Source organism: Chlamydotis macqueenii, chromosome 3 (assembly GCF_036417535.1).
Source record: "Chlamydotis macqueenii isolate bChlMac1 chromosome 3, bChlMac1.mat, whole genome shotgun sequence".
Classification (NCBI taxonomy): domain Eukaryota; kingdom Metazoa; phylum Chordata; class Aves; order Otidiformes; family Otididae; genus Chlamydotis; species Chlamydotis macqueenii.
The window spans coordinates 23,705,911-23,717,868 of NC_141558.1; the positions used below are offsets into that span (position 1 = coordinate 23,705,911).

At 38.4% G+C, this 11,958-nt stretch overlaps 1 protein-coding gene across 1 annotated transcript in view; it reads right to left on the reverse strand.

Annotated features, from left to right (window-relative positions):
* The window catches only part of CSMD1 (CUB and Sushi multiple domains 1), a 1,203,024-nt gene that overhangs the window by 162,300 nt on the left and 1,028,766 nt on the right, over nucleotides 1-11,958 (reverse strand). Inside the window, exons 34-37 of the mRNA XM_086744017.1 lie at nucleotides 7,420-7,623; nucleotides 6,198-6,322; nucleotides 5,487-5,583; nucleotides 343-447 (exon numbers count right to left, since the gene is read on the reverse strand). Coding sequence (XP_086600143.1) covers nucleotides 343-447; nucleotides 5,487-5,583; nucleotides 6,198-6,322; nucleotides 7,420-7,623 — 531 coding nt within the window. The remainder of the gene's footprint in view (nucleotides 1-342; nucleotides 448-5,486; nucleotides 5,584-6,197; nucleotides 6,323-7,419; nucleotides 7,624-11,958) is intronic.

Genomic DNA, 11,958 nt, shown 5'->3' on the forward strand with positions numbered 1-11,958 from the left:
TTTTGTTAACTATGTTTCAGAATTAAGCTGAAATGAGCTGGGAAAAACTCTACACCATAATGAAACCTCAAATTTTTAAAATATTGATCTGAATTGCCATGTTGATTTGTTATATGCTGTTAATTTGTGAAAGCCAGGTTTTAGCAATTTCAAATGTCACTTCATTTAAAATTTCAATTTAATAGATATCACTTATGTCAAGTTCATGCTGAGTAGACTTTGGTAGTCAGGGAAGAAAAAAAAAAACAAAAAAAAATCCCAAAAGAACAATATAAATTCTCTCTTCCTCTTTCCAAATGCATGCTTTTTCCTGAGAAAGTTCCAAAAAACAAGTAGTCTTACTTTTGTACTCCAGGTGAAAACCAGCTGCTGCCACACTAATGTCAGAGTGAAAATGTAGGTAAAGTTGATTGGAGGTGCTGTTCAACAATGCTGGCACAGTTGTACCTGGAAAAATAAAAGTCAGGGAATAAACTGTAGCATGCTGATACATTAGAGTTTTATATTGAAATGACATAACCAGGACTGAATCAGACAGGCTCATTTTCTTCTCATTATGTGCATGGAAATCTCAAACATTCTGCTATGTTCTGCCTTGTTTTCTCCTGAAGCTGCAAGAAAAATTAGATTACAAGTCATGATACTGAGAGTCTATGTAAGCAGAATCAAACAAGATCCCATTGTGTTCAGATGAAACTTTATAGACTTGGATAGAAAAAAAAGAGGTGTAAACAGAAAAAAAATCATGTACGAAAAGGATTTGATTATAAAAACAAGCTCAACTGCCATTTGACATTTTTCCACATGTATAAAAAAATCTGTGCTACAGAATAGAGCAGTTCAGAATTTTTATGTGTCCACTCCACACTTTCTTTGCAGAATAATATTTCAACCACTTATGCTAATTCTGAGAGTATGACAGGAAATGAAGAAGCAGGTGCATATAAAAAGACATACTAGCTCGAGCTAATTTAAATAAGTATAATAAAATTCTGTGCTACTGACTTCAGTGTGCACTACACACAAAGCTTATCACTAACCCTGGACACATTCTTTACTACTAGCATTGCTAAGTCTGACATAGCATTTTCTTTGCTACTGCATGACTACTGTGTAACTCACATTCTACATTCTACAGTGAGGCTAAAAATTATATAATTTTCTATGATTACTCTCAAAGATAGTATCAAGTAGCTAATGAACCTCATTGGTGGTTGCATAAGAAATATTTTTATTTTGTGTGTTCCTATAGTAACTGTGAGCAGCCTAGGTTAGAGCTTGAAACTCGGGCTGGATAAAGAATTGGCTGGATGGTCACGCTCAGAAAGTTGCAGTCAACAGCTTGTTGTCCAGCTGGAGACCAGTGATGAGTAGCATTCCTCAGGGATCAGTACTGGGACTGGTGCTGTTCAACATCTTTGTTGGAAACATGAACAGTGGGACTGAGTGCACCCTCAGAAAGTTTGCTGATGACACCAAGCTGTGTAGTGTGGTCAACATACTGGAGGCAAGGGATGCCATCCAGAGGGACCTTGACAGGCTCAAGAGGTGGGCCCATGCAAACCTCAGGAAGTTCAACCAGGCCAAGTGTGAGGTCCTGCACATGGAAACCTAAGCACAAATATAGGCTGGGCAGAGAATAGATTGACAACAGCCTGAGGAGCACAACTTGAGGGTGCTGGTAGACGAGAAGCTCAACATGAAGTGGCAATGTGCGCTTGCAGCCCAGAAAGCCAACAACATCCTGGGCTGCATCGAAAGGAGCATGGCCAGCAGGTTGAGGGAGGTGATTTTCCTCTGTTCTGCTCTCAAGAGACCCCACCTGGAGTAATGTATAAAGCTCTGGAGTCCCCAACATAAGAAGGACATGGACCTTTTGGAGTGAGTCCAGAGGAGGGCCACAAAGATGATTAGAGGACTGGAGCACCTCTCCTATGAAGAAAGGCTGAGAGAGATGGGGGTGTTCAGCCTGAAGAGGAGGCTCTAGGGAGACCTTACTGCAGACTTTCAATACTTAAAGGGAGCTTATAAGAAAGATGGGGGGGGGGGGGGGGGCAAATTTAGCAGGGCCTGTTGTGATAGGACAAGGGGTAATGGTTTTAAAATAGAAGGATGTAGATTCAGACTGGATATAAGGAAAAAAAAATTACAATGAGGGTGGTGTAACACTGGAACATGTTTCACCTGGAGAGGTGGTAGATGTCCCAGTTCTGGAAACGTTCAGGTTAGACAGGGCTCTGAGTAACCTGATCTAGTCGGGGATGTCCCTGCTCCTTGCAGGGGGGTTGGACTAGGTGACCTTTAAAGGTCCCTTCCAACCCAAACTATTCTATGATTCTAAGCTTTATAAGTCTTTTTGCATTCGTGGCTTAATGGATAGGCTTAATGTAGGAACTACCATTACTGAGCTATAAGAACAGAGTAGCTCTAAATTCAGTTGACAATTTTTTAGTCTTTAGATGTAGGCTTTAGAAAATAAAAATATTATTGGATGGAAGATGCCTATATCGGATTAAGGAAGTGGAAAATATAAGACTACAGCTGTTAAGGACAAGCATGGAAGAGTAGACACTTGGTAAACTTAACATGCAACTTAACTGCTCTTGGCATGCAACACATCAGTTCTACCCACAGCAGCTTATTTCCAAGATAACTATACAAAAATCCACGTATTCTGCCACCAGGAAGACAGCAGCACAAAGTATCTTCTGTTAACACGTGGTCTCAGGATTTTTGTTACAGCTTTGCTTATGAAGCCTCTACCACTTTCCCCTAAAATAGCATTCTCACATTATCATAGCATAAAAAGAAGAAAAAATTACCTGATATTTCTGCCATTCACTGGTAAAAGATGACCCATGTGATTAATCCAAAAAGGACAACACAATATGTAAGGTCCTAGATTGCTGTAGCAGACAGCTCTTACTGCCCTTGCCCAGCCCCTTGGAAAAGCCTCTACCCTGCCTGCGGCCCAGAACCCCATTTCAGCCCCTGAGATCCATCACCCCCTGTCCCAGTGATGCTGCACCAGGGCCAGTCTCCAGCTACCCACAGTCCTGCCTGCCTGGCCATGGGGCCCCTCTGAGTCGGGCTCCCCCATGAGTCCATGTCCTAGCCCATCCTCAGCCTGTTCTCCAGAGAGATGCCTGAGGCCCAGGGCTGGGGCTGACACGGTGCTCTCCAGCTGCACTGCTTCTAGCTGAGGTGGTGGGATGGGCCCTACCTGCCAGGGCTTGCTCTGATGCCCCAAAGAGCCCCCACTGCTCCTGATACCCCAAACCCAGTGAGCTGCTGGCCTGCTGTGCCCTGACAGAAGGAAATGGTAAAGTTATCTGTCTTTGTAAAGTCTTCCTTAAGAAAAAGTCCAGCGAATTCACCTTTCCAAATCATCTCTGTGATGTAGTTTAGCAGCACATTTTAGTAAGTTCTTAGCAATTAGTTGTACATCTGTGCATCCTGAACGCATATTTAGAAGACAGATGAACTCATAGAGAGAGAATAAGAAGATAATGGTACTGTACAAGATTTAGTAAGAGAGAAATGATACCTTCTGAATTTTATCACTTATGAAATTATGCCTGGAATTCAGTTGCAATGTCATATTACTGGTTCAGTTTTGAGAATAGCAGATTTCCTGTCGTATTTAAATATTCTTCATTAGGCCTTTTCAATACATAAAATAATTCTTCACTTTAAGTCTGACATTCATTATACAAAAGAGAGAAATCCACAATAAAGCTGTGCTACTCTATCTCCAATGAAATATTTCTAATACAAAAAACTGTGTTTTTCAGTTTCCCTGGAAATTAAGAAGGCTTTTAAGCTAAAGCAAGATGACACACTTTCAGTATAAGTGTTTTGAGTCTTGAGTACTATTAAATGGAATATTGTTAAATGAGTCATTTCATCAGTTCTTTATCAAACAAGTCCAATATATTTGCCACATATTTCACTTGGCAGAAGCTGATTATGTTTCATAATTTCTTTTTTCCTTATTGCCAATTTAATATACAGCAGAGTTACTAGCATTTAATACAAAATGTTATAGCCTTTTGTACTGGGGCTGGCTGGGATAGAGTTAAATTTCTTCATGGCAGATGACATACTGCCGTGTTTTGGATTTGTGACCAAAATAGCATTGATAACACAGGGATGTTTTAGTTATTTCTGAGCAGTGCTTATACAGTGTCAAAGCCTTCTCTGTTTCTCACACAGTCCCACCAGTGAGAAGGCTAGGAGTGGGCAAGAAGTTGGGAGGGGACACAGCTGGGACAGCTGACCCCAACTGACCAAAGGGATATCCCATACCATACGATGCCATGGTCAGCAATAAAAGCTGGGGGACAAAAAAGGAAGGGAGGCGTGTTGACCGATAAGGCATTTCTCTTCCCAAGCAACCATTGTGTGATGGAGCCCTGCTATTGTGGAGACAGCTGAACACCTCCCTGCCTATGGGAAGCAGTGAATGAATTCCTTGGTTTGCTTTGCTTGCACATGCAGCTTTTCCTTTACCTCTTATGTCTCAGCCCACGAGTCGTCTCACTTTTACCCCTCCAATTCTCTCTCCCATCCCACTGTGTGGGAGTGAGCAAGTGGCTGGGTGGGCCTGAGCTGCCTACTAGGGACAAACCACAACACATTTTAATATGTAAATTTTGAGGTGCAACTTCAAATTATTTAATTCAATATCCAAATAAATAATATGGGCTCAATTTTTTTCAGTTGATCACTCATTTCCTTACATAATCCAATATATCTATACTTTAAAAGTTCATTAAGTCACCTGAGAGGCAAATTTCCACAAAATGCTTTAGCTACACCAGAATCGGATCAGGTTTGTGATGAAGTTCATGAGTCTGGGATATTATTCCTGACTTAATCTTATATGAGATACCTCTTTCTCTTCATTTGGTTTATAGAACACGCTCTTTATATAAGAACTGTCATAAAAAAAAGGAGTAAAACTGTATCTGTCTGATGTACATGTGAAACAAAAGATTACATGGTTTGTTATGTCCCAATTGTAGTAATTTGTTTTGTTCTCTGAGGTCTGGTGAATTTGGATGCATACTGAATGCTTCACTTTTTTTCCTGAGACACAGGATGCTAAGAAGGATAAACTAAGTCAAAACTACTAAAGGAAGCTCCTTGAATGCCAGTATTAATTTATATCACTATATCTTCTTTATGGGAGGAGTAGGTAAGATAAAAGAAAGAAACTTCTTTTAAAGTATTATCACCTAAATTCCACTAATAAAAGCTAAACATTTTAGTGTAATATTTTTTTTCTCTGAAAATCAGTTTGAATTTGACTATCAACATGTTTACAACACCTGAAATCTCCTCCCCAAAATGAGAATGTTTCATGAGATCACAAATGATGCAATACAAACACAGTCCTTGTCTCTATGTGTGAGCAAACAAAGACATGCTCTTCCACACACCTATATATAGAACTGTTTGTTTAAATCATGGCATATCCTCACCTGAAAAGCTCCCAAGACGTGGTGCTGTCATATCTCCACCATCGTATATTTCAAGAGAGTCCCAATTATGTTCAGTGGCAAAGCTGATGACCTGGATCTGTAAAACACCACCCCAGAACTTTTAAAACCAATTATTCATATATATTTTTAAATGTTCTAGAAACAAAATAGAAAAAGAACATGACCCAAAGAAAATATAAATAAGCAGATCCAGACAAAAACACTTGAGTGAGAAAATGTAAATAAAACATTAACATTCACTTCTTAAGCTGTCTCAACTTTTCAGAAATCTGACAGTAGATAAGTAAGAAGGATTTTGCACATATATTGTATGATTATAAATAATTACTCAAAGAGTAAAAGAGCAGATAATCAAGACAGTTGCAGACCTCTAGAGTGCCTCAGTGATATCTTAGCAGATAGAAAGGATTGGCATTTGCATACCAGATTGCTTTCAATATCCTACACAGTCAGAAGAGAAAGCTGCTTGATAACCATTTCTCATTCATAACTCCCACGTAAAAAAAAAATTAGCATAGAATGAAGCTAACCGAAGAACAATACTGAGAAAAACAAAGCACAACTATTTCAAGTACTCAAAAAAATGATCTGATTACTATTTTTTTCATACTTCTAGATAAATAAGCAATTACTTTTTAACCTGAAACACAAAGTACTTAATATTCCATGCTTGACAGAATATAGACTTGCCTGAATACCTGATCCCTCAGTCACTATGATTTTCCACACACAATTTAAGCTGTTACCATAAGGTTCAGGGTAACCTGGTGACAGAATAGTACCTCTCCGCTCAGTAAAATTCCCACTGCATGGCACTGAAAGAAATTATTGTCATTAATTACTACAAAACCTGAACCAGAGAACAGAAAATTAGTAACAACTTTATTAAGCTAATTATAATAATTCTCTTTTATAGCATAAACACATAGATGTGAAGCAATGATCTGAACTTAGAAAGCAACATTATCTAAAACATATGAATAATATCAAGCATAAGATACAACCTGCACGAATAAACAATTCATAAGTTAACTTCATTTTGAGTGTATGCAGCCTAGAACAGCCCAGCAACACGGCCTAATCATGGCTTACCTGAGAGCAGCAACAAACTGTAAAAACATATCATTAAACACAATCATGACTGGCAGAAATCCTGGGAACTTACCCACAGCCTAAGACAGTTCCAATATTGGATCTAGCTGGTATTGTGGTATATTAAGTATTTTTACTGTCTACACAATTTCTTCTTTAAGGTTCAAGAAAACAGAACTAAACAGAAAACCAGAATGTACAGAAAATAGGACACCTACATTTATTTTTAGAACACTGACTAATTATAGAGTAAGTTCCTATGAACAGCAATGGCTCTTGGATATAAATCCAAGGAGGGAGAAAAGAAATTTTTCAACATTAAAAAAAAAAAAGTGAAGGGCTAAACATTACCCACTGCAGACCTATTGACAGGCTGAAGAAAATTAGCTATACTTAACAATGCTATCTTTATTTAATGTACATTATGCTTCTACTTGAAAAAAGAAATCATCATTCTATGTGTGATAGAAATATACAACAAGTACTGTGTAATAAAACAGGTAAAGCCGCTTCTGGAGAATTAAATTCTGTCCTGTATTTCAAGCTGTAGAGGAGTCATGAAAATAATGAATGCTCACAGAAATGTGCATCACACTTGTTCATATAATCTAAGTCATTATACGAAACGCTATACTGCCTACCAGCCAGCCGGTCCTCAATTACTTCTTGATATAGAAAACTGCTCTTTTAAATTGGGCATGACTGACATTAATTGAAGGAGAGTGAATATATGTGTTAAACGCTATTTTCTAAAGCGGTTCTTGAATTCTGATTCAGAGACATGTGTGACAAAACAGATGACTTAAATGTAATTGCTTACCTACACAGGCTGGTACTGTGTCATTCCACTGAGCTAAGGCATTAGGTACAGACTGACATCGGATAGCTTTTGAGCCTTGTAGTAGATAGCCAGGACTACATTCAAATCGAACAACAGAGCCTGCTGAAAACTCTGAGCCAATTCTCCTTCCGTACCTAGGCTCTGGAACTGAGCTACACTGCGTATCACTTGTGCGTGGAACAGCTGCATAAAGAGAGAAAGAAAGAAAGAAAAAAAAAAAGATGCCATTAATCCAAATGACAGTCATCATCTAAAAAATAAATAGACCACTGAAAAAGTTTATTGTAGGACAGAGCTTAATTGTGTTTGTTCCTTTTACTTCCTCTGCTCCTGTGTTCTCAGAGAACAGCCTAACACTTCCACAGCTGTTAGCTGAATTGCAGTTTGAGGCTGTGACCATGAATGAGTGCCGTGGCAGCTTGGAGAGCAATTGACTTTAGAAGCACATCCTTAGGCATGACAAGATCAGTGGGTGTTTCAGCTGCCCTCTTTAATGACAGGATACTGTACCTACACCCATTTTACTTATTAAATATGGAAGTTTTGGCTTCTCTTTAGCAGTTTCTCATTAGAACCCAAGAAATGTATTGTGCTGTAGATAATCAGATATGAAACCAATGTATTTGATTTACCATATTGGAGAATACAAACTGATAACAATGTACCTTCAAGGCTATTTCAGTGCCTACAGTTGACCACAATTATTTTTACCAATAACTTCTGAGAATTCTTAAACCTGATGTGATACAAGAACAGTAAGCAACATTTAAAGAGCAAAATATTAAATTTCATTAGAAGCCCATGGGTTTATTCTCCACTTGGCTTTGTTATTTTTAACCACTTCTTTATAAAAGGCATTTTTTTATACTTACTGAGTCTTGGTATTGTACATATTTTTTGTGTATCGAATTTGTTCTTTGTACACTTCATTTTGCAACTAGCTAGTAAATGCCAATTTAAAAAAATATTTATAGAAAAAATACAGTTTGTGTGCAATATCATCTATGTTTTACACTATTGTAAAACAAATGTACATTACAAATAATCTCATTAAATATAAGCAATTTTTTGTGTGAGTGGCATGTTCAAAAACTTTGTTTGATCAGTTTGGCTTCTTCAAAATTAGTGTCAGGGGAACACCCTATCTAGATATGAATAAGTAAATCCACAAAAATTGCCTACTGCTTAGTCCTTAATTAACAAAGGCACAGAATGGCACACACAAAAAATATATATAAATAAATAAAAGGGGGTTTAGACTTTATTCCTGGCAAATTTTCAAACGTTATGTTTCTTACTAATCTATTTCAAGACCAGTGTCAACAAAATCACATTTACATAATTTTATTTTACATCTTTACATTTAATTTTCTTTGCTGTCCTGTAACAGTGAAGAGGAATATTTCCATCTATTCATGTGCACATCTGTACACATACCCCCATACACACACTCTCCCGCTACTTGTTCAGCTACTCTGGCCACTAAGTAAAAAACAAGGTGTGTGGAGCCTGTATATATTTCTTTTCATATTGATAGCTTTACACTTTTCTTATTTCTTATACTGTTATTTGCTCTATTCAGAATCATAATTATTTCAGTGCAGTAGTTTTAAGTACTGGTAAGTGCTCTAGAAGTTAACATCTGTTGACAAGTTAGATATAGAAAACTAATTGAAATCAATCCTATCTTAAATCTAGCATGAAATATGCAACACATTTTAGCAGAACATTGGAAGTTCTCATTCCTGATTACATTAACATCATATTCTACCAGTTTGCTGTTTTGCAACTGAGAATAAGTTAAGTTTATGCAACTATTATTGAAAGTAAAGCAAAGCTTTTTCAAAGAAGATTTAGCAATAATTGGTACTAGCAATAACAGTACAATACATGCCTATTTTATTAACATGAAGTGGGTTGATCTGTCAGATAAGCTCATATAGACAAAGAAATACATACATTCTTCTAAATCAGTAGGTTGTGAAGGATTTTAGCCTTGAAAGCTTAAGAAAGTTACAAAATGTATGCAAAATTGAAAGAAATGATCAGAGGTAAACTAACATGCTCCTGGAATGATAACTACACAATACGGCATAACAAAAGCAAATATATTTTTCAAGTTTTTAAAATGGCTGAATACTTTACATAGTCACTAAGGTGACACTAAGGGTCACCCATGGACTGCAGTTGCTCAGAGATGTGCCCTTACTACAAAATAGGTCCTTCACAGGCTGCCAGCCCCTCTGAGGTGTTCTCATTCCAGCATGGGTTACCCACAGGCCACAGTCCCTTTAGAATTGCTACCCTTTTGGCATGGAGAGCTTCTTTCCAAAAACGTGCCTCCAACAGTCCCTTCAGCGGCATCTCCAACAGCATGCCACCAGAAGCATCCATGGCCCAAAGCAGTTGTCACTTTCTCAAATACGTTTGAGAACTGGCACTACATGTTCCTCTGATTGGTGGATGTTTTGGCACGTGAGAAGTTGTTTATACCACCTTCAGAGGAAGCTTTTTGTGAGTGGAAAATGGTAGCTCATAACCTTCTCCCACAGGTCACTGCTACAGCCCCCTGCTAGTTAAACTTTTAGCTTTACATGTGTCTAAACTTTTCCTGTCTTCCTAAAAGGCTATGTGACATGACTGAAAATTTTAGTATCACTCCTGGAGTATTTTTCATTCACTGTGTGGAAGAAACTCTTGTTCAGACTTTAGTGGGAATGCTATCTTTCTCTACTTTTTTCACCCAGTTCCTCAAAAGGGAGGAAGTTTCAGAAGATCCTTGCTCAGATTCTCTAACTCTCACCTGGAGTGCACATCTGGAGCATCCCTATAAGAACGGTGAAAAGGTAAAGGACAGTTTTTAAGAATCAGATTAAAGAATATCCTATAACTGTTGGTAATCATAGCTGTCAATTCGCATAAATACATTTGTAATCCAAACTGATTTTTCTGCATAACTAGCATTTTCAGCACCTCTCAACAAAAGATGTCAAATCATCTGCTGTCATTATAATATTGCCTTATTAAAGTTATTTTCCTGTGAGCAAGCTATCTCTGCCATTATAGCAAATGTAGAGACAGTTTACTATATGCTTTTAAATTAGTTCATGTAGCAGAAGTACTGCTACGTGCTTCCTTTTCAGACTGAAAGCCGCCATTTTACTGAGAACAGCCGGTAAGTAAAACAACCATGGCAGCCACAAACATCCATGGCCAGAGTTGTGTCAGGTTATTCCACTGTCAGCAGGAAACACTCAATGCCATGTTAAAATTGACATTTTGCTCAGTTTTTCACCGGTTTTACTAATACTATATTAATGGTTACAGTGAGATAAGAAATGCTAAAGACGTGCAGATAAACTGTGCCACTCACTGTAAGAGACACTATTTTTCTAATGCTTTTTTTTTTCCTATTTTAAGAAGAACTGCCTTAAGAACTAAAATAAGCCAGACATAACAACAAAGTGAGGTATGCCCATACTGCTTAAAATATAATTCAGACTTAAGTAATCCACAGCAAAATGCAGTACAGTTTCAAACTTCTATAAAAAAAGTAGGAAAATAGGTGTGTTCCTCTAAAAGGAGACATGGCTGACAGCCCAGCTTAAGTGACTCTACACCAATAGACTACTTCAGTTGGAAGGGTCCTATAATGATCACCTAGTCCAAATGGCTGACCAATTCAGAGCTGACCAAAAGTTAAAGCATGTTATTAAGGCCATTATCCAAATGCCTCTTAAAACACTGACACGCATAGGACATCAACATCTCTCTAGGAAGCCTGCTGTAAACCAAGACATCATGTGCATGGTAACACATGGAAAATACTAAAAGTCTTAAAGTCTTAGTTCTGCTCTCTAATTACACTTAGTAGTCAGTGTATGGCTATCTATTTTATTCTTGTCACAGATTAGACAAGACAGGTTCAGTTGGGGGCTGGGGGGTAGTCCTACAGTGGCAGCTTCTACAAGAAGTTGCTAGAAGTTTCTCCTTTGTCCAGTGGACTGGGATGGGTCTAGGGCAGACCCACTCCTGGCCAGGGCCAAGCCAATTTGTGATAGTGATAATACCTCTGTGATAACATATTTAAGAAGAGTAAAATGAAAAGAGAGGAGAGAAGAGAGGAGAGAAGAGAGGAGAGAAGAGAGGAGAAGAGAGAGAAGAGAGAGAGAAGAGGAGAGAAGAGAGGAGAGAAGAGAGAGAGAAGAGAGGAGAGAGAGAGGAGAGAAGAGAGGAGAGAAGAGAGGAGAGAAGAGAGGAGAGAAGAGAGGAGAGAAGAGAGGAGAGAAGAGAGGAGAGAAGAGAGGAGAGAAGAGAGGAGAGAAGAGAGGAGAGAAGAGAGGAGAGAAGAGAGGAGAGAAGAGAGGAGAGAAGAGAGGAGAGAAGAGAGGAGAGAAGAGAGGAGAGAGAGAGGAGAGAAGAGAGGAGAGAAGAGAGGAGAGAAGAGAGGAGAGAAGAGAGGAGAGAAGAGAGGAGAGAAGAGAGGAGAGAAGAGAGGAGAGAAGAGAGGAGAGAAGA